Genomic DNA, 25,166 nt, shown 5'->3' on the forward strand with positions numbered 1-25,166 from the left:
GGGCGACATCATGTTTTACTAGAATACACCCGGGAGCATACCCCGAGATATGCCTGGTCAATCCGTCACGCTTTAAGGCAGCCACAAGTACAAAAGCCAGAAGATTTGCTCCGTACTGCCTCTGGATGAGGTTGAAAGTGATGAGAGGGACAGCTTTTCCGAGGAACCCGAATCCGCCCTCAATCTGTCCTCTAAGAATCACACTTCCTTTCTACGTGTCGGCAAACTTCACGCCGAGCCACAATCCGTCCCTATTCGAAGTTAACCGCATCGTCATGAGCGACAATCTAATCACGAAGAGTTGGTTGGGCCAACGCATTGTAATCCCAGTATATCCAAATTGGCGCTGGATGACGGCCTTAGTCACAACTAGGACTTTCTGAGTTCGAAAAGCCGAGGAACTTGGGAAACTCACTTGACCTAATTATCGGATATATGTCAAGCTGTAACAAAGGATAAAATTGAATGTTTCTCTGATCTCCCCAAGTCCAAAGGCGTGAAGGTAGCCAGCCATAAGGGCCTTAAACACAGGAAAACATGCCTTTTGGCTGCATACTTGACTGTATTACAAATTTACACCAGAGGTTTCGTTTCTGAAGCACTGACAGTTAGGTGTGCATAGCCCTCCCCTAGACCCATACAGCAGAAGAAACCAGCATCCTAAATTCCACACTCAAGATAGTCCATAAAAACGTACTAACACGGCATCAAAGGGCATCTAAACCCAGTCTTTCCAGTTGCGGAGCCAGGTCGCCATCGATGTCTGAATCTCCAGACCCCACATCCTCACTTGCACTGTCCGAATTGTTGCTCATGCTGCGCACATGCATGTTGGTTTTCACACATGATTCAACGAAAGCAGCAGCCTGAGCGGCAGAAAGCGCTTTATGGCACGCATGACTGTACCGAGTGACCTCAGGCTCTGCCCCCGTTCTGTCGGGTGTTTCATCAGCTAGAGCATAGCCATGGGGTTTGAAAGATGTATAAACATACCCGTAGCTCGTATAGATGCCCGTTTGCCTGCCATTCCCCACTGTGTAGTCCCGCGATCGTGGAGGAGGTTTTGGCCCGTCTGACATCCCTTCGTAGAAATGGAAAGTAGTGCATCCGTTGCAATTCAAGTACTCTTTGGCCTCCTGGAATGTTGAGAAGCCTCTGTACTTGTTGCCGGGACATCCGCTAACGAGGTTCCAGGTGTCTGCCCTGAAACATGGCTATGTCAGCTCTCATGCCAGAGGGATTGTCATGTCGATTCGTACCATGACTGAGCGATCAATGGATACGTCCGACCGTAGGCGACGGCGTAGAAGTGCTTGTCCTTGTGTGTAACCATGGTTGTTCGGGGATGGAAACTATAGAGCTTAATACAAAATTGTTGAGTATTTCGCAAGAAATATTGGCTGCTCAAGGTCTACTACATATGAAAAATTGGGTATGCACCCAGCCTCCAGCATTGAATTGAAACTTCTTTCCGCATGTGTAGTTAATAGCCACACAAGGCTTTTGCAAGTCGGGGATCTGGTTACACCACATGCGACTGTAGCCAATAACGCCGCAAGATGGGCCTCCGGCATGATGGGCCGCCGGCATGGTGGGCCTCCAACATGAGGCTACCAATGGTGTTTGGAGGACCAAAGGACTGATGTTAGAATGCACTTGAAAAGACGTGGCATTCTGGCGAAGGTTACTGATAACTTGAAAATACTCCAAACCACGGGTCGAATAAACATCAGTTGTTACACTTCGGGTTATTCTCCAAACCATCGGCTTGTAGAATAAAATGGGTGTGACTTCAACGGAGACGATAGGAAGTTTCAATTTTAGTTGTAAAGAAATAATTATATAAGAGTTGTGGAATTGGTGGCCTGAGGCCACAGTGAGGTACACCTGAGATACTTTGGTGCCCTTGTGCAGCTTGGGCCCCCCCTCACGCCCCCTACCTGTACTTCCTTTCTTCACTTTCATATTTAGCCGGAATGTCAGTACCAGTGCGATCCCACATGGTAGCATCTCCCGTTTAGGAGTGCTGGTATTCCTGAAGGCTCATCGAGGTCGCCGTCGCGATAATTATTCGACCATTCCTTCGATTAATTCGGCAAATCGTACGGCGGACTGTGTGCCCAATTGAGCAGTTGCAGGCAACAGGCTGTGTGTCTTCCTGACGTGTCAACCCCGAATGCGTGTCAAACCCATGGCTGTGTACCAACAACAAGGGTCAGAGTACTGCGTGTCCAACCGGCTTCGCCACAAGGCTGTGTGCCAAGACGAAGATAAGCGACGGAAAGCTAGAGGGCGCCGGCGAAGGTGCTAAGGGTAAGAAAGCTATTAAGAAGAGCATTAAGACATATATGGACTGGGGCCACTTCATCAAGTTAGCAGACGAGAACAACCTGGCCGGCGGTGACAAGTGGGAGTCGTGGAAGACAGGTCTATACATGTTTATCTCAGCGATCGGATACAAGGATAGCGATGCGGAGCACTTCACACGGTAATCGACGAAGCGAAGATGACCGCCGCCGTTATAGCTAATGTTAAGGAGGAGCCGATGGCCATTGTAGCCGGCTTAGCCAAATGCTTAGTGATGCTGGCCGCGTTATAAAATACCTACTAGGGCTAAGTAACATATTAGAAAATGGAGCTTTAGAGCTTAATACAGGGCCTAACCTGGAGTAGCAAGGGCAAGTTGACTGCTTTGGACTATATCGTTGAGTTTAAGCGCCTGGTTTAACGGGACGACGAAGTTAATATGCTAACAAATACAGCACAAGAAGTTATAATGTTTGTTAATAGCATTAAGGAGAACGCCACCGACTGAGCTAACCGTATGAAGTTAACGCTACGCTAGAGTACACTTACTGTCGACCAAGTTTACGCCGATGTTGCTGCTGAATTCCGCGATGGTTAGAATTAGAAGAGCACGAGGTTGATATGTAGTTAGGACCGTGGTGACGGTAGAGACATAAGCAAGGTACGTTGCTATACTTGTGGCAAGAAGACAAGTTCTATTAAGGAATAAAGGGATGGTTAACCAGAGGGCGACGACAATTTTAGGAATAGCTTCACAGGCAAAGAGGTCTGGTGGTTGACCCAGGCCACCTTGAGGTACACCTGAGATAATGCAGTGCCCTTGTGCGGCTTGGATCCCCCCACCTATACTTCTCTTCTTCACCTTCGTATGTAGCCGTAATGCCAGTGCCAGTGCGATCCCACAAAAGTATTGTTATTAAATTATCTGAAGAGGGATGAGGAATCATGAGGATAAATGCAGAATATATGATAGGCTAAATAGGCGCACGGTACAAATGAAGTGCCCGGCCATAGGTGGCTAAAAGGGAACAAAGCCCAATGGGGCTCAAAGATATTGTTATTATTAAGTAGTTGAGGGAATCAGTCCTCTGTTAATGATTCTGAACAAATGTCGTATTGACTGCTATGCCTGATATACGTGTTATGCTACGTAGCTTGGTATTCGGGAGGCTCTGTAAGGGTGCTTGAGCAGAAGGAAGGGTCTCAACCAGCTACATTAGCAAAAACACTGCTTCTGGCCTAGGGCATAACTGTGGCATTGAATATCACAGTAGTTAGTAAGGAATAAGCTTTATTAAATAGCTAATCAAATATTCGATCCTTCCCGAATACTCCGGTTTCTCGATGGAATGAATCGCTACTGGTGTTGCAAGGTTGATGGTACTTGCGAGGCCCCAGTTGGGCCAGAATCTATCTCACAGGCCTCCGTTTATTATCTAATCCTCTGTATTGTGCCGGTATATTCTTCGACAGCTACTAGAAATTGATTAAGGACAAATAAAAATACCCCAGTATGCAATCTTCGCAGTATGCATCGATCAGCTCTGCTATCTAGATTGACATTGCCGGCTTTCGGATTTTAGCTAGCCCCCCCGATTTTCATATTTTCCTACATAGATACGTACAAAATGAACAGACATTGTTGCTGACACCGGCGTGATGACGAATGAAAGACCCCATCTATGTAGCTCAGGTGAGCCAGCTTATTACTGATGACTTTTCCAAAGCCCTTATATACCGTAGTAGTCGTCGGAAAATGAAGTTGGGTACTTCCTAGGTGGTCGGAACTCCGGTGTAGATATATTGTCAAACCATGATTGCAGAGATATTCCTTCAGTGCCAATAAAAACAAGAGCTTTTATACAACGCGAAAGGCGCTTTTAATACTTAGCAATACGCAAATTTCCCGTTGGCCTGCAAAAAAAAGACGCCGATTCACCGCAAATTCTTCTCCTTGTCTTCAAGTTCAGGTTCCATTACTTTCAGTCAAAGTTTTCCCCCTATCTAAGGCGCTTAGCTTGCTCCATTACTGGCATTAGGGTCTACCGCGTCTTCCATCTTGAATGGATTCAATATGGTCATCAGGCCATGCAAGATGTTCACAGTCTCACCACTAACGAGCGCATATCTGAGTTTGCGTGCTTCGTACCTTACAGTTCCAAACCGTTCATGAAGCACCCTTTCATTGTCGATGAAAGTACAATCGCGTTCCTTTGGTCTGGTCTATTTATATATTGCCGACCTTCGCATAGGCTAGGGCCCGGTAAGCCACTGTGGCTTATCTGCACCTGACATGATTCTAGGCACAAGTATTCGACTATCGGAGAGGTGTATCGGGGAAAATGTTCGATAGCAAGCCTCCATTGAACTTTAGGATATCTATCATTAGTGAAGTAGATCCGTTTGATGGGAAGGTCTTCCGACACGTGGCGCGTTGGGGACTTTTTGCAGTTGTCGCACAGATAGGCGCAACGAAGACCTCTCTGCTAATGACAACGTTAAAGTGTCTGTTATTAGCGCGTTGGTCTTGCTTTGGCTTATTTCTCGTCTTTGATGCCTCGAGTGTAGACCGCAGTTATTCCTCTTTTTACGATATTTTGTTCGTTGTTTCCTGGGCAGTAAACTTTGGTTTCTCGGAGAGCGGACTCCTGAAACCTTCGAATCGAAGAACTACGTTTTGTAACGGGTCAACCATCTCACTCAAATCAGGCGGAATTTTGCCCTCGGGGTGCGGGATGTGCTATCGTACTGGCTCAAGCCTGAGAAGCTTCTTTGCTTCCGCTGACTTCGACTTTCTTTTTCTGAACACATCCCAGAACAACAAACCACCAAAACGGCGGACTTGGTGCTGAGTTATCAAGCCGTTTAGACCATAAGGTGGTCTTAGTGGCCCGATTGGACCTCAAGCCCCCTGGATTACCACTTGCGTATTTCCATGTGACCCCTAAGCTGTCGCAAGTCTACGCAAGGGCAGATCCCGGAAGGGTTGGTGTGAGATGCCATTCTGAAGGAACTGGTCGACATCCAGGCTGAAGGACGAGCCACAGGGGCAGGCTCTAGGTTGGGAATAATGGACCCAACCGTTTGGAAGCTGGTAGCCGATGAACCATGTGCAAAGGGAAGTCATAATAAGGAGCACATTCCTTTCAAAGTTAACTAAAATGGGAGAATCTGTCCAGACAGGTACTTATTCCATCTAGATACTGCAGCCCCGGTAGACCAGTGCAACTTAATAGAGGAATGAATCACAGCCGGCAGAGGTTGGTTACAAGATACGGTGCTTTTGATTGGACACCTTCTCGCTGGGTTCCGTGGTGGTAACATTGAATGCGGACATGGATGCGAATTGACTTTGGAACATCTGCACGGAGTAAATATGGAATGTTTACTTTGCAGGTTATGCACTAATGCTACGGATCATTATCGGACCCGCCGCGCTATCGTCTTATCAGGAGATCCCGCGTCATCGGGTCGTCTCTTGTGACTGCACCGTCTCCATCGTTTGACTCCCCTATGACCACCCAACGTCTCCAAACGAACCTGCGTGGTCTATTTCCCCCAAACTGTCAGTGACTCACTTCTACATGTGCTTGGGACGAACAACAGCAGCCCACGTTACTTTTTCAGCCTCCACGTCTTGAGCAGCCGTCAACCCGTCAACGCAAGTCCGCATACCGAAGTCACTACCAGAGTCGCAATCGAACGCCTGTGCATCGCGACCAGGACAAAGACAAGAACCAAATACAGCAGCCAAGATGAGTAGCCCTAGAAGACGTATCGAGACTGATGTGAGTGCAACTGTTGAAAATGTGAGGCGCGGTTGGTGTTAATCAGGCACAGGTCATGAAGTATACACCCTGCCCCGCCAACGCTGTTAGACGCCCACGTCCCACTAACACCTCGCAGGATGTACGAGTTTCAAATTCCAGTGCGTCGCTGCTCCCTTTGCTAATCGTTTCAGGTTGATGAGTGATTATGAAGTGACGCTCGTCAATGACAACAGTACGTAGAATTTTGCCTTCACGTGTTGGTTTGCTGACTTGAAATAACAGTGTAAGTCCACGTCGTGGTAACCCAGCTATGTCATGAACCTACTTCGCAGTGGACCTGTGGCACACTGGCCCTCACCGATCGTTCAATACTCACCGTTTCAGGCAAGAGTTCTACGTCCGGTTCAAGGGCCCGACCGAAACCCCTTTCGAGAACGGCGTCTGGAAGGTCCACGTCGAGCTGCCCGACCAGTACCCCTACAAGTCTCCGAGCATCGGCTTCGTTAACCGAATCTTCCACCCTAATATCGATGAGCTGTAAGTGGATGGAGTGACGGGCAATGATCACAATGCTGGGTGTCGGAGGGACTAAGAGAAGGGTAATCTAGGTCGGGCTCCGTTTGCCTGGATGTTATCAACCAAACCTGGTCGCCCATGTTCGACATGATCAACATCTTCGAGGTCTTCCTGCCGCAACTCCTGCGGTACCCGAACCCGGCCGATCCTCTGAATGGTGAGGCCGCTGCCCTGCTCATGCGCGAGCCCAAGAGCTACGATGCAAAGGTTAAGGGTGAGGATTGTTGATGCCCTACTGACGCGCTAGAGCTGGGTCTAACATATCATCAGAGTATGTGCAGAAATATGCCAGCAAAGACGCAGCCGACGAAGCAGGCGAACAAAGTGAAGACGATGACGACATGTCCTCGGTAGCGAGTTTTGGGGAAGACGATGAGGAGCAACCCGCCGGCCAAATGGACGATGTATGAAGGGAACAACTGTAGGGTGCAACCTACGAAATGCTTTGGGTCATCATCGAATGCGGCTTTGGCTTTTGGATGCTCGACGAAGCACGGCAGGCTTAGCCCAGATGTTTGCTGGCGCCTGTCTGCTTCGGCATTTCGATTTCTCAGGATTATGGAGTCATGTGGTTTGTGTTTGCACGGGCCAGGATGGATTTCACTCTACCGGAGTTTGCTACTAGCGTTTGCATAAGATCGATTCAGAGATCTTAACTCCTCTCCGGCACAGCAAGGGGTTTCTTTTGCAGACTTGTGATGGCTTTGTTTTGGGGGGATAATATGAGCTAGTACGCTATGATACTCGATATTCGAGACGACAATACAGTAAAGGGTCTGATATTGTGCCCCCTCTAGGAATCCTTTCCGTGTTAGTTCTATGCCATGGGTATCATCGATCGCCCATGATCGTACACTATCATATTCTATTCCGAAGTTTGAACTGCGCCTTGGGTATCTTGTAAATGCAACATCCGTGCAACGTCATACCAAATACATCTATTCCGAATTCGAGTCGTAGTCAACCAGAGCGGCTGGTGCTGTTACGTTTATGGCTGGGTTCTCTGCTGCAACTTTGTTCTCTGTGACGTCAGCTCTTGAACTGCCCGGCTCATCGGCCAGATCTCTCTTCCTCTTAATTCCTGGTATCCTCATTGGCGCCTTTGGGGGTTGCTCTTGGACAAGAAACGGATCCTGCGCGGCGCGCGTGTTTCCCACAATCTCTGACACGAGAGTCTCCCTCATTTCCGACGCGGCGGAAATCTTGGAGTTCAGCCTGTTCTTGCCCTTCACAGACAGCTTCTGTGCTCTGTTCGCTTCTCTTGCAAACAGCGGTTTCGTAAGGGCCTTGCTCCCCAGCCCATCCCCATCAATCTGTCCAAAATCTACCAACGCAGCCCGCCGCGCGTCCTCTTCGCTCGCAGGAATCAGATCAATCCCCAAGCTCATCTTATCCTTCAACTCCTCCGCCGTCTTTTCTTCCCGCTCCCTCGCATGTCGTCCAACCCTAAACTCCTTCCTCAGCCGCCGATTCCGCTCGTAAGGATCCTCCCACAGCCTTGCATTCACATCTTCTAGCTCCTCTATCCTCGCTTTCGCCAGGACAAGTTGCTCCCGATCCTCAATCGTCTTCTCCAGCTTCGCGAACGCGTTGCCCCTGAGCGCCTCCCGCTCCTCCGCAGTCTGGATCACGAAGTCCCCCTCCAGGACTTTATCCTCGCCCGTGTCCTTCTTCTTCCCGCCCTCAGTGACCATGTAGCTCGTTGTCTTGGGATCAGTCCGGATCTCGATGGCACCACCGCACGCAGCGTGTCGCATGCGAAAACTCCAGATCGGTGTGCTGTAGTAGTTCCCCACGCGCTTCTTCTCGGCATTGAAGCGCACACCTTGGCCGATGACGGTCGGTTTCGGGCAGCTGGTGCACCAGACTCCGAAAGGCATCTCGAAGCGCACGGTTAGGATACCCTGGGAGGAGAGCTTGGAGGCGCGGCTGCCGAGCGCATGACCTTTACCCGAGGCTTTGTTGGCCGATGTGGTGCCCTCGAGGTCCGGCGGGACGTACCGGCCCATGTTGAAGCCTTGCATCTTGGTGGTTTATTGTTCGGTCGTTCGGTCGGTCGGGCGCGGTATCGAGGGATGGGTTTGGTGTTTTGGGAGGTCTGTAGGATTCGTTTCGAGGGAGCTAGGGATGCTTGCACGCTGTGCTGTGCTGTGCTGTTGCTGCTGCTGCAACTGCTGCTGACGATTACAGAGTAAAAACATTAAGGAGTCTTTTGAAGTTCTACCCCACACTTTGCAAGGGATGTAAACGAACCATCAAGGTTCTCGAATCAAAATTGGGGACAAGCGGGGAAGCCGGCAATCCCGACAACGCAAACACCAGGGGAGTACCACGGATAGGGGAAGGCATAATCTGGGGTTCAGTGGAGCTCTCTCTTTTTTCTTCCCCATCATTTATACTTCATCTTACATAGATTACTACAATGATGGACTTCAGCGTACATATTACAGTTGGCTGTTATGCTAAAGGAGGTGATCAATGACGCAAGATGAGTGGCTGGCTTATCTTGGGCACAAACCAATCACAATCACAGAACAGCTCGAAACAGTATTTGAATTTGACAGTATCCACAAGCACCGAAGCATAGTCATTGAGCAGGGCATTCACTTATGATTTTTGGACACTTTGACTTGCTGACAAGGTTCCTTTATCCCAAGTACGTCGTTTTGTTTGGGTGGAATACTCGGAAAGCACAGGAGCATCTTCAACTGACCTGTTGGATCTTCAAGGCTACTACTCCAAGACTGCCATGCCAGTCTTGGAAGGACATATGGCCACGTACCGTACGTAATAGGCCAATATAACCACCACCCATCGAACCACAAAATTCCTGCCTGTGGGACAGGCATCGTCATTCCTGTCTATATAAGACCCTTATGGCCGCTGTTCACTTCTTGTAGGACTCTCCAGACATCATGGCACTTTCAATACAAGACCATTTGCCCACAATCCGATATGACCTTTGATAGCTACAACCATTTGTCCTCTCCTTGCTGACTTGTGATGGCAACACATATAGGTAGTCAATTGGCAAGTACTATCACGGTACACATTCAGAATATCCACTCTTGAACTTTGCTGTCCAAATTTAGGGGCACCAGTCTTTGTCTCCATCCCTGACCAAGTGACGCACATCTCATTGTTCCTAGAATTTCTTTGGCTGGTATGGTTGAGATAACTGAGGGATATTGTACCCTGGACAACTTTTCTAGTACTTATGGCGCCACTATTTGAAACTTCCCTACCATACTACCATGCCAAGATTCCCCGGCTTCCCGGGGTCGAAGCTACCCCCATTTGATACCAAAGGCAAGCCAGGTTGTGTCGAATATTTTCGAGAGCTTCGGAAGTGGATGCACTCGTTTGCGTGTAAATTCCGTCTAAATGGGTAGAAAGGTGCTCATAAACAGGTGTGCGGTTTGCACTGAACCAAAAACATCTTGCCATCGGGTGTTATGGGTACATTTGTCGAACCGCACCAACCCTTTTTTCTAGCTCTTTCATGCTCGAAGACTGGCCCTTAAGACCGCCTTTAATCCTTGGAACTTAGTGAGATGAGAGAAATATTCAAATTTTATGCCTTGTTACAACTTGCAACAAGTCCGACAACATCCTGCTCTAAAAAGACGAGCAGAAATTTCCTCGGGAGCATTATAATTTTGCTAATGACAGGGAGGTCCAAGAAAACCGTGACAAGGGAAAAACGATTAGAGTAATCGCCAAGGATCTCCTTGACCTTCCTGCAAAGAGGCGGCTTGGCCATGATCAGTTCCCCGCAGGTTATGTTGCTCTCGATAGCTTTCACGATGATCAGGGGATTGAAGACAATGCACCAGCTTGATATATTGCCCCGTGACATCCACTTGGACAACACGCTCAGAGGCTAAAATATCAATCTCAGCTGCGCTTGGACAATGCCTCATCCAGCGTTAAACAAGGAGAGCCTTGAAATGGGTCCTGACATTACACGTATCTGCTGCTACAGGATGATGCAGCGGAGTTACTACTCATAGATAGTTGGAATGAGGGTAGATCTGGCTTCGGAATAATTTGAGGCCGAGAACAGATTGCGATAGTACCTCTGATTGGAAGAAGTTCAACTTTGCAGGTGGACATCCAGAAAGCTTCAGCCACGATACAGCAAGATTCAAGAATAGGTGTAACGGTACTCAAAAGAGTATATTTGCCAAAAAGGATGTATGGGAGAAATGGGTTCGAGTAAAAGCCAAAGCAAGAGATGAGAGGCTGCAACGCAAAATATAAGAAAGAGAAGAACGAACCGTCGATGTTTATTCCTGGGATAACTTGGTTTCGTATGAAACTTGACCCGTCGTTGTCCTGATAGTATATAAGCAGAGTGAATCAATAATAGGTTATGAGGAGTGAGCGAGGCACCTTATAACCTGACATACAGAAGAACATAGAAGGGAGACGGAAGCTAGAGATAGTCAATTAACTCTCCTTCTTGTCAGGGTTTTGCATTAATTATAGAAAAAGCAGCGGAGATGAGTTGCTCCAGGGTGGGAGGATTTCGTATACCGAAGAGTCGAAGACCAGGACCTTAGAATATCTGGCATATACTGGATCTGTGTACCAAAAGCAGCTCCTACTACACGAGACTACAAGAAATAAAAGATACTGCGCAACTACACGTGCTATTACGGTTCTAAGTGTACAGTAAGGGCAAAATGTTAGCCCCGAAGGGCGGGCATAAACAGACACAGACGCGTGGTATTCATTTCCATTGAGCTATCACACCTAGCTAAATGATCTGGAAAGCTGTGAACACGTTAAGTCTTCCTTTGCTACCCCTTTATATCCAACTAATAGTTGTGTTAGAGCTCTGATATATATTATTATAACGACTTGAGTAGTTATTTACTCATTATCGGATTCCGAATATTGGGGGCTGTATTGGCACTACGAAGGTTCGTATGGAAGAATTGCCCAATCGGCAGCCATGACGTCCTTAAATACACTAGTTTGTGCCTGGATGCCTTGTATACATAACACCATAGCAGTAATACAAAGCTCTCATGATGGGTAGCTGAATAGTCAGGCATAAATATTTGAGTCGCTAGTGTATACAATTCATCAGTCCATATCACGAACATCTCACAAGTAGTTCACCAGTGAAGTCTTGATACTAAGATTGTACTTATCGGACCCGAGCGAGGTATGATTTTCGTAGGCTTCATATATGTTTAGTATTCGCTGCTAACGTGCTTTCAAGTCCACGAAACACTTGCATTTACAATTGCTTTCGCACCAAGAAGTCACCATGCTCGAGATAATTACTCAATCGGAGACTGAGAATCTTTTAGAATTTATTGTTCAACATGACTTCCTGGAATTCTGGCATGCCGTGACGGCTATTGCAGATAGGGAGGGAGTCGCTCGTGGGCAGATTGTGGCCCGGATCAAGGACAACAGTGGTCATACCGTTGGGTATTACCTGACCAAAGACGGAGGGACCGAATCGCGCGGTATTTCACGCCCTAATTTTCAACCTGAGTAATTCCGACTAACATAACCTAACAGTGCAACTGGTCTGATGTCTTTCTCTTTTCACAGATGAAGAGCGTGGTCTCAAGGGTGCCATCATTTCAGGTCGTGATCAGGAAGGCAACCCACCGATGATGCAAGCAGCCCACATTGGAGACGATATGATGATTAGACTTCTTGTACACAACTGTGCCCGTGTTGCAAGTATCAACAACTTCTCGGAAACGCCAATTCACATTGCAGCTCGTGGTAGTCATATATCAACGGTGAATATGCTCCTCAGTATGATTCTAGAACAATCTCTGCGAGACACTACAACCGGTTCTGTCACCTCTAGAACTGGAAAAGAAACCTCAACGACCCTTTCATCCGACATTACTCAGGGTTCAGCTCTGGTTCACCAGTCCCAGACCTCAGCTGGACATTCCTGGAGCTCTCACGCTCATGGCACCGAGAGCACAACTTTGGCAACAATGATGTTGAAAACAAAGGTCATATATCATCCTCGGATTGGAACAGCGAGGCCACTGGCTCCAATGCTGTTCCAGACGCTACCCAACCTAGCGAAACCATTGATCCATTTACATGCTTCGTCAACCAACAAAATAGCTTTGGACAGACCACTCTGCATTTAGCCTGTCGTCTTGGAAACCTCGGCATCGTAGATGCAATTTTGGCGACGGGCCATGCTGATATTCGACTGGTTGACCGGCTGGGACATTCTGCGCTGCATTTGGCAGAGAAAGCTAATCATGGCGAGGTATGTGTATTGCTGTATTACCATATGGAGCGATAATAGCTTTTTCGACAATCATGGACGGATAGAACAACGAAAACAGTGCTTAGATGAGTGCACCAGACCGGAATATTTTGGAAGAGCATTTCTGTATTCCTAATCTGTTAGCTCGACTTTGAGAAGACCGTTTCGTCTTGACTCAACGTATCTGATACTTGCTTTCGCCAGTTTTGCTCTACGCATAGCCTCTTACACTCTAAAGTGTTTTAAAAGTATATAAAAGCCTTCAAATGACCAAAGAGAGTATATTACTACTGCCATCATGCAACCAGGTATACAATCTGCGAAAGTAATACCACAACAGCACCCACCTCTGATAAATGTACAATTAGGATCTTGCTTCATAGATATGATCCATAGTCTCTTGCAATTTTATTCATTCCATCGATATAACATCTTCAGATTTGTCGCAGTACTTAGAGACAAGGTCAGAATCCGGTTTGGTACCTTCTATACAGCGGCGCACATGCCTACAATGAACAAGGACTTTCAGAGACCGCATCGCATCCTTTAGCAACGCCCCATACCGGCGAAAATTCCGCCACTTTCCGGGTCGACATTCTAAACTACTAAAAGTTTTCGGCCGAACATAGTCGCTGTATGTACCGGCGATAGTGGAGACCTTAGACAATGCCATCAAACCATCAACCAAGAAGGCGGAAGCCGTTGTTCTTGAACGGCATAGATGGTTTTAGAGTACTTATTATTCATGATTGTGCAACGCCTCCGTATATATGTCCCTCAAAAGACACCGAGACCTCCACGGGCATTACCTCCATGACGGAAGTGGCACATCGGGGACAAGGCGGACCAACACCTCGAATATAAAAGAGAATTCTTCACAATAATGAACAATTAAGGAGGCTAATGAAACCACCTGCTTATTAGATTTGCCGATTCAACAGAATAATCTCGGTTAAACAGTTCTACATATTGCTGTAAGTGCTGGGACCATCAGGATCATGGGGGAACTTCTAGCCACCAATTAGGCAAATGCGGATTTGCCTGACCGAATGAGAAACTCAGGAGTCGGCCGGGATACTGAACGAAAGTAGGTATCGCGGAGAGATCCATGCGTTATTCTAGTGCCAAAAATGTCAGTAGTAGTTGTGACTTGGAGGATGAGCAAAACTAGTCTTTCAACTCCACTGCTAAATGTCACCCAAAGCTAATTGAAATGCTGTCAAATTATACTTACTCGACTGGAATCATGAACAACGCCACGATGGCTTCTCATACCGACACTGCAGTGGTTTTCGCAGGAATATAAATAGAGCCGCAGCAACACACTGTATGTGTTACCCTGGTCTTCCAACCCCTCTGTTCGAATCCTTTTCACTAATATCTATGCATCTTATTACAAGTGTAAAGGCCGTATCCAAATTGGATATTGGCATAAGTGAAATCCAACAGATGGTATGCAAGTCAAAATTATCTCAAATGGGGTAATTGTTCATATGTCGGGCAAGGCTAATACAGAAATGCTGACCTGGTACACTGCATGGTCTAGAAAAAGCAGCTAAGCACAATTGCGGCAGGCTAGAAAAGTGGCTGGACATAGCTTGCGGGTAGCTACTAATTATCATGAGTCCTGATTGGGCTAACGTGAGTTTCGCCTGCCACTGGCTCGTGTTGTCTCACCCGAACGTCGGTGACAGGGAACGATAATAGGTGCTCTGCGTCTGATAGGAAATTGACCTATGACAATGCATATTTTGAGGCACATTCATGCTGATCGCATGCTCAGCTGCGGGAGCACTATTATTTGTAGGACGGTGTAATTGGCACGACTTGAGCACGACCTAGAATCCCAAACAAGGGGAATTCTGATGGGTTTCCATGGTGAGTGTCTCCTAGCCTTGGAGCCTCGCCATGCTTGCCATTCTTCCCCTCTTTTAACTTGGCTTTCCCTCCTTCAACTTGGTGGTGTGCGGCAGGCTTCACCAGTGCGACCTCAACGACTCCCCTCACTGACGGATTCTCAGCATGAGCGACACTTCCTCGCCAGATGTGTCTCATGGCACTTGTTACTACGCACAGAACTCGGAAGCCAAGGGCGACTTTATTCCATGTGGGAATATTGAGTGGGGGGATTGGCCATGTTGCCATGTTGGGAGCATATGTCTAGGTTATGATGACTCCAATGCCTGCTGGGACTATGATAGTGAGCATTTGGAAGCGACGTGATTTTGATATACGCAGGCTAAGCTGACTGACTGAACACCAAAAGCCGGAAACACTTATGTGGCAGGCTGTACCGACAGCGGGTACTCGGCGAGAGTCTGTCCAAACAAGACCCCATTGTTTGACGATCAAGAATGGGTAGCCATACAACAATGCGAAAGCAGTGACGACGGCATGCAGTGGGGCGGATGCGAAGTTGACACCGACTTGACCAGCTTGACCAGGCTTCCCCACAGCAGCTGCGATCCCTACTGCTCCTCGATTCCCGTATACGTAGGGTCTAAAACGCTATCTGCGTACGCTACCGTACCTTCGCGCGCTGGGGGAACCATTATATGGACAAACGGATTCGACCCTAACACCTTGAAGGCCCCAAAGTCTACGACTACGAGCCAAAGCGCGACCGAATCCTCACAGCAAGTGTCCACCTCCGCCTCAGCCTCATCCCAGACAACATCAACATCCATCCCAACCACATCAGCCCACTCCGACGACAACAGCCTCTCCACAGGCGCAAAAGCAGGCATCGGCATCGGCTCCGTAGGCGCAGCCCTCTTCTTCGTCGTTGCCATCCTGCTAGGCCTGCTCGTTAGACGCCGAAGAAGAAAGAACCGCGAGAACAACAACAGCCACTACACCATGCCGCCCGACCAGCAATCAGGCTACTATGACCCCAATACCACAGCAGGCCCGCATTCATCCCCGCCCCAAGGCCCTTACGAGGGCTTCAAGTCTGAGCTACCGGCCGACGCACCTGTGCGACATGCATCGAGCCCGCTTTTCAAGGTAGATGGCAACAGCATTCTGAGCCAGAGTCCGCACTTGAGCACAGGGACGGGGACGTCAAATTCGCCGTATCAGGCGTATAGTCCGTATAATGAGGGGTCTACCATTTCGGATGCGTCGACTTTGCCTGGCGGTGGGGGTGGGTATGCCAGGCATGTCTCGCCGCAGACCACGGGGGAGCTTCAGGGATCACCGCCGCCTGGCCAAGGGGGTCACGGGGCAATGGCACCTATCCAGGAACTTCAGGGGTAGTTAGGAAACTGATAGAGATTCTAGGAGACTTTGGGGCGTAAATGAGAGCGAGACCTGGAGATTTTCGGTATCTGTTTGCTCTGCGTGGCTTGGGCTTTAATCAATCGGATGCGAGCATCTATACTTCCAAGTACCTCGGCATGAGTTTTGCTGATACCGTTTTTCAGATTAAACTACCCATATTTGACACAGTAATAGAAGACCTAATTCACTTCAACTACACTTTTGTGCTGCTGCAATGGTGTGGCGCCATCGAGAAGGGACGATCCGTGAACTCCAACGGCACCGTCAAAGGACATTGACAGTTGCACAAAGATACGAAGTAATAAATGTGCGTGTCTATTTCCGCAGTGTCTGGATCCGCAGATGGAGTCGTGAGATGGTGTTTGTCAGACCTTATAACTACCAAAAATACCTCATTCTATAGCGAGTGGGTCCCTCGTCTTTTGACGGTCAATTTGGTCCAACAGTGTTCACGACACGCCAAATTTCACAAGTTGCAGTGTGGGACTCCGACGAGAGGATCCAGGGCCAAGCCGCGTAGGCGGCTTGATTCAGGTTGCGCCATGGTGACTAATTTCCATTCGGGAAAACAGAATATGAGGTAGAAATCCTGGGAAGTTTGATTTATCTCTGGGTTCCTGCTACAAAACATGGGAGATGTTGGTTGTACGTATATAAATGGTAAATGCCTTTTCTGCGCCCACTTTCGCATGTACTGACAACTGTAAATAGCATTCTTTCATGTGTATCTAATGGGGCCAGCTTCAGGCTGTTAAAACTCTCGGATTGATATGCTACAAGGAATAGGCCGCAGAAACCGTTACAACACGTTGAGATCCCAAGTGTGCAGTGTGCTAGACTGGCGGATTCAAAGCGGGACTATGCTGGCTCTGGAATATGTTATAAAGTCTTCCCAATGCAATCCGTGTCGATTCCCGTGATACTATCCCTACCTAACGTACCCACCACCTTTCTGGCCACCTAATCTGCCAACTACAACAACCTTCGGCACAACAGATTATCGTCGGTATTGGCTATTATTATACAATGCCTCGATATTCAGAAAATCTGATTCAAGGCGCTCTCAACGATATCAATCAAGGGATATCCCAGCGCCAGGCTTCCCTCCGATGGGGCGTTCCACGCTCTACCCTCCAATTACGACTCGGCGATGGCCTCAGCCATTCTGACGCGTCAATCGCGTCGATGAAGCTATCTAGGGAAATGGTTTAACGATTGAGACGATATACCTGATTGGCAATATACTTATTCGTCTAACGGTTGGATCAGTACAGATATCGCCGTTCGATGGCTTCGTGATATCTTTATACCTCGTACACAACCAGTTGATCCCGACGAGCAGCGGCTCTTGATATTAGATGGTCATATCGCTCACGACAACGTCGAGTTTATGTGGTTAGCCTATTGTAACAAGATCTCGTTACTATTTTTGCCAGCACACTGTTCTCACGGGCTCCAACCTCTCGACGTCGCCGTATTTGCTCCATTAAAGCGGTACTATCGCTCGTTAGCGACCTCTCTCTCGATCGAGTACTGTTCTATTCCATTTAAAAAGTCGACGTTCCTCTCGCTATACATCGAGGCATATACGAAGTCGTTCACGATCAGTAATATACAATCAGGCTTCTCTGCAACTAGAATATACCCATTAGATCCATCGCGACCTCAGCCGACGATAGCCCCCCTATCAGAACGACCAACTACACCACCAACAGCTGGTAATTGGCTTGATCCGACAATAATAGCGACGCCAGTGACTAGCTTAGTAGCTAGGGAGAGTCTGGCAGCGATTACGCCATTGCGATCGTCGCAACGGCTATTGTTTCGGAAGCTGACTCGTCGGCTAGATGTACAGAGCGTCGAGGTCGCTACTTTGACCCAACGTGTACACGCATTAGAAGCCGAGATAACTTCGTTACGCCCCAAACCACGTAAGAAGGTACGATTAGGGCCTAATGAACGATTTGGTAACATTGTACAGATTAAGGAAGCGATGGATCGAGCCCTTGAAGTAGAACGGCAACGAGACCAGGTACAACGTCGGAATCAGGGAATACTGGACCCAGCTAAGGCGTCAGAATCTATCAGATCTATACCTTAGGAAGCCCTAGAGCACAGCTTTCTATTAGAGCTGGTTGTACCTGAATAGCTATAATAGTACGTTGAATACACTGTTTCGAATACCTTCAATTGGATTGCAATATGTGGCCAGAAAGGTGGGTTTGTACGTTAGGCCCTACGCAATCGACCAAAAGCTTTCCGTCCGGAACCCTGCCCAACAGAAGATCTGTAGGAGACGCACTGACCACTGATTGAAGCAATATGGAAGATCAACGTCATTTGTTTGTAGAGATATATCCGAATGCTGCAATTACAACCACAACGCCTTGGGAAGGAACGGGTCTTTATTAATTCAGCTATCTCCTATTAAGTCACTGGGCACATGCGAAAATGGCACCAATCCAGCACCCAAGCCCATCCAAGGCCTTCGAACTTGCCTCCAAATATGCCACTCTCTTAAGGGTCCTCTTCTACCACCCTCGATTCAAGTATGCGCAGCCCCCTACACCGGAATTCATCCGCCCTGATGGCGAGAAGACACCAGTCGCCCTGCTCCTGGTCTCGGATTTCGTCCAAAGAACATATGTGGATAATGTGATTCCCTTCCTTCCTGCAGGCGCTACTCGCAAATGCAAAGCCATTGGCAACCCTTGGGCGCAGCATGATCCCAACTACCAGTGGGAGTGGGAGTGGGATGCGCGAGCAGGAGTATTCAAGGATGCAAGCGGAAGCGTCATTGGGATGCCGATACTTGCCGAGAACGAGGCAATGAAGAATATTGGTGATGTGACCACACGGACCCTAATGGCGAAGAAGTGTATCCTGGAGAATGGTACCGACGTGAAGGCAAGGTTGATCATTGGGGGTAACGCTTTTGATTTTGGGGAGGTCCAGAAGGCAATGAGAGACATTGATGAGCTCGACGTCTGTTGAGCTCGCAGCGAATAAGCCCATTTAGGATGGCGCCAGGATCCAAACTTGGCGGGCGGAGAATATATCGGGTATAGCATCACTCAAAAGACCATTCGCATGACAGCAGCATCACAACTGCGAGCTGTATCTATGGTAGAGCGCAGGGCTCAAGCGAATAACCTTCATGACATCAACACTTGCAACCTTGCGAATTGATAGTAAGGGCACGGGCTAATAGATTATCATGAAGACACTAAAGACAAGCTGGGACGCATAGATGCATACACCACAAAGGCAATACATATGTTGTTCGTCAGTGCCTCAGGATCATAGACGTGGGAGAAATTCCTGTCCTTCGGCGGTGAGTCGTTGCCAAATTATCAATGAACAGGCCCGAAGATACTTGGTACGTTAAGTAACTTGAGTCAAACAGCTTTGCATTGATAGGCCGGCAGCACTTATAAAAGCAATTTCCGAACAGTGGTTTTTGCATAGGATGGTCAAGATGTGTACTGGTAAGTAAATCCCCTGGTAAAGTTTCAAAGACGGAGATTTCGATTCACTATGAGGTTCCCGAGTAACCATTATTGCCACCAAGCCGTAGATCGAGTCCGCTTGCGAGTCAAGGTGCAGGCTTGCAATTATCCATCAATATTGGCCTTTCGGATGATTTGAGTGGTGCCGAATTTTCTCCACTAATGCTCAGGCCAAGCACTCCATCTCACCTCGAAGTTGACCTCGAGGCCAACATTGAATATACATTGATCCATTTTATTTCAACACATCGCAATTGTTGATAGCCCACTCTCTCAACTTCATAAGACTCCGTCAAGATGAGCGACATCATAAGCCTCGAGGAGGACATCAAACAATACCGAGAACAGGTGAGCATGCCTTCCCTATTCGCCCATTCGTGAATGCGACGCTAACTTGAGCTGCTTCGCAGCTCGGTGTGGTCAACGCTGGTCTGAAAGATGACCCCGGCAACGCAGAGCTTCTTGCCTTGAAGTCTGAGTTAGATGATGCGCTCAACCTTTTGAACGAAACGCTTGCTGAACTTAAGCCTGCGAAAGCAGCCGCCTCGCCGCCAAAGCCCACCGCTGCGTCGCCACAGCCCGCCCAAGAAAAATGGTCGCGCGAGAATCACCCTGCCTTTAAGAAGACGACGCCCCTCGAGGAGAAGGATGTTGACGTCGGTCCGGTCAACTATCAGGTCAATGATACGGTCATGGCGAAATGGGTGTCTGGAGACAAGGGATTCTATCCTGCGCGAATCACATCCATCACCGGCTCGTCTACGTCGCCTATCTATATCGTGAAGTTCAAGAGCTACGACAACACAGAGCAGCTGCGATCTAAGGATATCCGACCCATCTCACAAAAGCGCAAAGCAGACGGAACGCCCGTGAACAATACTCCACTTTTCACTGCGCCAACCCAGCCGCCGCCGTCTTCGAACCCCGCGCCTGGAGTCATTTCCGCTGCAGCCAGCATCAACCCGGAGCTCGCACAAAAGAACAGAGAAGCTGCGGAAAAGGCACCGGAAGACGCGAAGCCCAAGTTCAAGAAAATCAAGGCGACCAAGGAACTCGAGAAAGGGAAGAGCAAGTGGCAGGAGTTCAACAGCAAGTCCAAGTTTGCCAAGGGTTCAAAGGTCAAGAAGGAGAGCATGTTCCGGACTCCGGAAGGTGTACACGGGAGAGGTTGGTTGTTTTAACAACCTCCAGTTTTGACGCACACGCTAATATTTTGAAGTTGGATTCACCGGCTCAGGCCAGGCCATGCGAAAAGATGCCACCAGAAGCCGCCACATTTACCAGCCCAACGAAGACGTGGATTGAAGACTGATGCTGCTGCAGGTAGCCTTTACGTACTGGAGGAGAATGATCATCACACAAGAGGCGATGCGGAGGCGATGCGGATACGACGGCGTTGGTCGGATGGTTTTCATGGAGGAGTTCAGGATTTGCCCCTCGATTCCCCTATTCTGCGTCTTTCGCTGCCGATGGGTACTAACATGGTCTTTGAGCAAGTCGGACGTCTAGTCATCGGCTTTCGGCTGTGCGGCCAAGCCGGGCCTTCGGAAACCTTGTTGTATACAGCGAGATCTGATAGGAATGCGGAGGTTTAGACATTATAATCCCCGTCTAGGAGCTGATTTGCTAAATTTTCCTTTTGAGCAGGTGTCGTGAGCCTTTGCCCACATCGAGCTGATACACATTCAATACAGCCGCCGATCTTGTCCCGACTAGTTCCGATTCCGTGATGCTCGGCACCACCAGATAAATGTCACAACTGGGGACCTCGCAGTGTACAACGTGTTCTTATCGTACAGCCATTTCCCGTATCTCACAGTAGCGTATCTTAGTCCTCGGTTCAAATGCCCTCATAATCCAATCTTGGCTCCCACTTTCTGTGCAATTCTCAAGAACGCGGACGCCCTTGTGCTCTCTGGTTCAGCGACGACGGTTGGCTTGCCTCGCTCCCCGTCGTCCCCAATATTCATATGCAGAGGAATTTCTCCCAAGACTCGAATATCGTGATCTGCGCATACCTTCTTCACTCGTTCATTGGAACCAAATACGGCAGTCTCGTGTTGGCATTGAGGACAGTGGAACATAGACATGTTCTGCACGAGCCCCAGAATCGGCACCTCGACCTTTTTGAACATGTTAATGCCCTTGACCGCATCCTTGACTGCGAGGGTGTGTGGTGTGGTTACTATTATCGATCCTGCAGGGTCTCAGTATTCTTTCCCAGGACCATGTCAATGGAGAAGGCAAGCCACGAAAACATACCGTCGAGAACAATCTGCTGCGTAACACTCAACTGCGTGTCTCCCGTCCCAGGCGGTAGGTCCAGCACGAGTAGGTCCAAACCGCCCCAGTCCACCTCGTGCAGAAGTTGCTGTAACGCTTTCATGACCATGAGGCCACGCCACACAACGGGCGCGTCCTCGCCTACGAGGTAGCCTATTGACATAGTCTTCACGCCATAATTCGACATGGGGATTAGTTGATTGTCTAGTAGGCCATTAGCACGGCAGTCACTTTTCAATTTGTTCACTTTTTTTTCTCTCAGAAAAATCGACTCACTATGTGATAAGCGTGGCTCCCCTGACAAGTTGAACAATGTCGGTATCGACGGCCCAAAGATATCAGTGTCTAGAATGCCGGTGCGGTGGCCAAGACGGGCAAAGGCTAGGGAGAGGTTGGCTGCCACTGTGCTCTTGCCCACGCCGCCTTTAGCTGAAGATACGGCGATGACTTTTCGGACATCCTTGATCGGCCTCCGTTCTGGGAGGCCGCGTTGCATGCGTGGGATGGTGCCCGTTCGGGGGAGCCCCTGGGATTGATGTTAGAATATATGTTGGATAAGCAGGACCCGGCCGTACTCAGGTAACGGCCGGTTGACAAGCAAGAATAACTCACTAATGGGTTTTCATGATAGAGAGGACTGAATGTACGGAAAAGCTGCGATGGACTTGGTCGCATCTTGAAAACAGATGTGCTGCTTTTAGCAGCTAGATGTGTAACTCCGACGGGCTCTCCTGAGATGGCAGGAAGGAAAAGTCAATGATGCACAACGGCCTCTCAGCTGCCCCTCATGATGTGCTATAATGGTGAGGGGATTACTTCACTATACCGCACATCACCTAACACAAATTTGAGGGAGCGAAGATATGAACAGACACGAAGTGAATTTGGTCGTACCCCAGCCCTGGAATATATGAACTGCTCCGGAATTGTCCACCTTTAGAGCGACAAGTTCCCGATCGATGCCAGTTCCGAGGTTCGACGGCGTTGCTGCACAACCCCAGCGGCGTTAGCGCTGTTAGCCTCTACAGAGTCGCGGCATATTTCTGCCGCCGGACACCGACAAAATTTTCTCTACTGTACTTGGTGGGGCTTGATCTGCAGCGAACTCAGTTTCCGCTCCCCAAAACAAGATCGTAGTTATGGCGAAATCAAGAAGTCGGGCGCAGCAATTCGCTGAATGGGAAGAAAAACCTGCCAAAGGTATGCGAAGCTGCTTATTTACCCATCGGAACATTTACTAATACTGGAACTCGCAGACTACGACCCTGAAGCCGACGTCCCAGACGAAAGCGACGAGGCCGGCAATAGCGACGAAAGCGCCAACGAGAATGCGGGCACCGAGCATTACGTCGCCGTTGGCAAATCCAAGCTCCGGCGAAAAGAACCTGCCGCCCTCGGTCCTCAGTACCGCGGTTCTCGGGTGAGTCGTGACGCTTTGGATCAATCCTCCGATGAGACCGATGAATTTGAGGACGCGCGCGAGGACCTTGACGATGATGCCGAGTATGATGATCCGGACGAGGCAGATCTTGAAAGAGACCAGCTCGAGGATGAAGAGGACGCAGAGATTGACAGCAGTCATGCGTTTGGGGAGAGCGACGACGAAAAATTCAAGGAGTTTACGTTTAGGGGCAGCTCACTGGTCGCGCCGGTAAAGGGGAAGAGAACTACAAGGCCAAAGGCTGCCGATTTCTTGGAGGATGAAGATATGGGCTCTGAATCTGAGGAAGAAGAAGATGATGATGACGATGAAGATGATGGCTCGTTGATGGGAAACCCTATGTTCGACGAAGACGCCGAGGAGACTAGTGATGATGAAGGAGTCGAGGGTAGTGATGATGGCGATTCAGACGGGACCGGTGATGATGAGGACGAGCCCAAAAATGAAGGCGCTGTTCACGGTGCTTTTTCATCTGGCGATGACGAAGAGGACGACGATGACGATGATGACGGCAGCGACGAGGAGTCACCAAATAAAGCGGGCGCATCTCTCCGTGGAAACATTCAAGCAATGATACGACCTGAGCAGAACGATGTCGCTGGGTCCTTGGCCAATGCAATGCAAAGAGACATCGCGAAAGGCAATGCAGTCCGCAAGCAGCGAATGGCTTTCGACGCCGTCTTAAACGTTAGGATCCGACTGCAAAAGGCATTAGTCGCAGTCAACTCCTTCAGCGCCGTCGAGGAAGAGGGTGACCAGTCTGAACCATACGAGGCAGCCGAAGCTGCTGCGGTCAAGCTATGGAACGCTATTGATACCTACCGAACCGGGATGCGATCAACAACGGGAGAAAAGCGGAAACGCGCCATCGAAGTCTCGAGCACCGCCCAGGATATATGGGATAGCATGGAAGCTACCGAACAAGACGCAACTGTTCGTCGGAAACATCTCCTCGACATGTGGTCTAACAAAGTCAAGCAGATGCGGACAGTTGATGCCGCAGGGACTAGGAAGGACCGAAGTCTGGTCAAGGGCGAGAAGCTCTTGACCGTAACGCTCGAGGGCCAACTGCAAGACTCTGAGCGCTTGATCAAGCGAACCCGTACACCTCGTTCGTGTGCCCCCATCCAAGTCGGTCAAAAAGTCAACGAGGACCCAGAAATCTACGATGATGCCGATTTTTACCAGCAACTTCTCAAGGAACTTGTCGATAATCGCACGGCAGATACGTCGGCTACTGGCGGCCAAGCAGCGACAGTTCGTTACGCGGTCACCAAGGAGGCCAAGACGAAGAAGCACGTCGATACCAAGGCCAGCAAGGGCCGTAAGATGCGTTTTAATGTGCATGAGAAGCTCCAGAATTTCATGGCGCCGGAGGATCGTAGAAGCTGGGAGCAGAGTGCCATTGATCGGTTCTTTGGAACCCTATTTGGGCAGAAGATGATGTTGTACGAAGATGGCGATGGCGCGGATGACGTGGATCAGGAAATGGGTGGAGTCGTGGCGGAAGTGGATGGTTTGAGGTTGTTCAAGTGATTGTAGATATCCTAAGGTCGTCGGCTCCAATCTTACGAGGTTGGGAGAACACTATCAACAGAAATAATTTGATTGCACGGGGCGAAGCCCGTACTACCATGAATATCATAACGGGCCTTGGATACACATCTTGATACTGATCAAAGCAAATACCTATACAAGATTTTTCCCATGGTTGCCATCCTCATTACCATCTC

The 25,166-nt window shown here is 48.9% G+C and overlaps 10 protein-coding genes across 10 annotated transcripts; 7 read left to right on the top strand and 3 right to left on the bottom strand.

Annotated features, from left to right (window-relative positions):
- Positions 1 to 481: 481 nt before the first annotated feature.
- BCR38DRAFT_439164 (uncharacterized protein) lies at positions 482 to 1,791 on the bottom strand. The gene is made up of 3 exons (XM_040860616.1): positions 1,260 to 1,791; positions 994 to 1,203; positions 482 to 933 (listed from the first exon to the last, which is right to left on the bottom strand). Exons 1-3 carry the CDS (start codon positions 1,331 to 1,333, stop codon positions 708 to 710), a joined length of 510 nt encoding a protein of 169 aa, XP_040714425.1. The 5' UTR covers positions 1,334 to 1,791; the 3' UTR covers positions 482 to 707.
- Positions 1,792 to 4,498: 2,707 nt separating this feature from the next.
- On the top strand, positions 4,499 to 5,205 carry BCR38DRAFT_243345 (uncharacterized protein). Its single transcript, XM_040854413.1, has one exon. It carries the CDS (start codon positions 4,650 to 4,652, stop codon positions 5,157 to 5,159), a length of 510 nt encoding a protein of 169 aa, XP_040714426.1. The 5' UTR covers positions 4,499 to 4,649; the 3' UTR covers positions 5,160 to 5,205.
- An 857-nt stretch (positions 5,206 to 6,062) lies between these two features.
- On the top strand, positions 6,063 to 7,063 carry BCR38DRAFT_347015 (ubiquitin-conjugating enzyme h; the record flags this gene model as incomplete). The annotated part of the gene is made up of 6 exons (XM_040856299.1): positions 6,063 to 6,095; positions 6,148 to 6,155; positions 6,269 to 6,309; positions 6,410 to 6,614; positions 6,686 to 6,867; positions 6,924 to 7,063. 6 exons carry the CDS (start codon positions 6,063 to 6,065, stop codon positions 7,061 to 7,063), a joined length of 609 nt encoding a protein of 202 aa, XP_040714427.1.
- Positions 7,064 to 7,591: 528 nt separating this feature from the next.
- On the bottom strand, positions 7,592 to 8,677 carry BCR38DRAFT_347069 (CWC16 protein; the record flags this gene model as incomplete). Its single annotated transcript, XM_040856309.1, has 1 exon — positions 7,592 to 8,677. One exon carries the CDS (start codon positions 8,675 to 8,677, stop codon positions 7,592 to 7,594), a length of 1,086 nt encoding a protein of 361 aa, XP_040714428.1.
- A 3,257-nt stretch (positions 8,678 to 11,934) lies between these two features.
- BCR38DRAFT_410991 (ankyrin repeat-containing domain protein) lies at positions 11,935 to 13,073 on the top strand (the record flags this gene model as incomplete). The annotated part of the gene is made up of 4 exons (XM_040858530.1): positions 11,935 to 12,139; positions 12,228 to 12,424; positions 12,496 to 12,918; positions 13,005 to 13,073. 4 exons carry the CDS (start codon positions 11,935 to 11,937, stop codon positions 13,071 to 13,073), a joined length of 894 nt encoding a protein of 297 aa, XP_040714429.1.
- A 1,699-nt stretch (positions 13,074 to 14,772) lies between these two features.
- BCR38DRAFT_372584 (uncharacterized protein) lies at positions 14,773 to 16,316 on the top strand. The gene is made up of 2 exons (XM_040857299.1): positions 14,773 to 15,118; positions 15,185 to 16,316. Exons 1-2 carry the CDS (start codon positions 14,941 to 14,943, stop codon positions 16,174 to 16,176), a joined length of 1,170 nt encoding a protein of 389 aa, XP_040714430.1. The 5' UTR covers positions 14,773 to 14,940; the 3' UTR covers positions 16,177 to 16,316.
- Positions 16,317 to 18,524: 2,208 nt separating this feature from the next.
- On the top strand, positions 18,525 to 19,678 carry BCR38DRAFT_439194 (uncharacterized protein). The gene has a single exon (XM_040860617.1). The coding sequence runs from the start codon at positions 18,652 to 18,654 to the stop codon at positions 19,192 to 19,194; it is 543 nt and encodes a 180-aa protein (XP_040714431.1). The 5' UTR covers positions 18,525 to 18,651; the 3' UTR covers positions 19,195 to 19,678.
- Positions 19,679 to 20,006: 328 nt separating this feature from the next.
- Positions 20,007 to 21,014, top strand: BCR38DRAFT_459059 (uncharacterized protein; the record flags this gene model as incomplete). The annotated part of the gene is made up of 3 exons (XM_040862238.1): positions 20,007 to 20,057; positions 20,120 to 20,876; positions 20,929 to 21,014. The coding sequence occupies 3 exons, from the start codon at positions 20,007 to 20,009 to the stop codon at positions 21,012 to 21,014; spliced, it is 894 nt and encodes a 297-aa protein (XP_040714432.1).
- A 545-nt stretch (positions 21,015 to 21,559) lies between these two features.
- Positions 21,560 to 22,667, bottom strand: BCR38DRAFT_346022 (P-loop containing nucleoside triphosphate hydrolase protein; the record flags this gene model as incomplete). Its single annotated transcript, XM_040856225.1, has 4 exons — positions 21,560 to 21,906; positions 21,972 to 22,196; positions 22,269 to 22,518; positions 22,605 to 22,667. The coding sequence occupies 4 exons, from the start codon at positions 22,665 to 22,667 to the stop codon at positions 21,560 to 21,562; spliced, it is 885 nt and encodes a 294-aa protein (XP_040714433.1).
- A 464-nt stretch (positions 22,668 to 23,131) lies between these two features.
- BCR38DRAFT_486864 (apoptosis-antagonizing transcription factor) lies at positions 23,132 to 24,969 on the top strand (the record flags this gene model as incomplete). The annotated part of the gene is made up of 2 exons (XM_040864081.1): positions 23,132 to 23,192; positions 23,249 to 24,969. 2 exons carry the CDS (start codon positions 23,132 to 23,134, stop codon positions 24,967 to 24,969), a joined length of 1,782 nt encoding a protein of 593 aa, XP_040714434.1.
- Positions 24,970 to 25,166: the final 197 nt, after the last annotated feature.

The sequence above is a fragment of the Pseudomassariella vexata genome, assembly GCF_002105095.1.
Source record: "Pseudomassariella vexata strain CBS 129021 chromosome Unknown BCR38scaffold_9, whole genome shotgun sequence".
Lineage (NCBI taxonomy): Eukaryota > Fungi > Ascomycota > Sordariomycetes > Amphisphaeriales > Pseudomassariaceae > Pseudomassariella > Pseudomassariella vexata.

Coding starts and splice junctions, on each gene's coding strand:
- BCR38DRAFT_243345 (XM_040854413.1), top strand. CDS start 4,650: ATGTTCGATAGCAAGCCTCCATTGAACTTTAGGATATCTATCATTAGT.
- BCR38DRAFT_439164 (XM_040860616.1), bottom strand. CDS start 1,333: ATGGTTACACACAAGGACAAGCACTTCTACGCCGTCGCCTACGGTCGG. Junction 1,204..1,259: donor CCATTGATCGCTCAGTCATG/GTACGAATCGAC, acceptor GCCATGTTTCAG/GGCAGACACCTGGAACCTCG. Junction 934..993: donor GGCATCTATACGAGCTACGG/GTATGTTTATAC, acceptor AACACCCGACAG/AACGGGGGCAGAGCCTGAGG.
- BCR38DRAFT_372584 (XM_040857299.1), top strand. CDS start 14,941: ATGAGCGACACTTCCTCGCCAGATGTGTCTCATGGCACTTGTTACTAC. Junction 15,119..15,184: donor TGCCTGCTGGGACTATGATA/GTGAGCATTTGG, acceptor GAACACCAAAAG/CCGGAAACACTTATGTGGCA.
- BCR38DRAFT_439194 (XM_040860617.1), top strand. CDS start 18,652: ATGGCACCAATCCAGCACCCAAGCCCATCCAAGGCCTTCGAACTTGCC.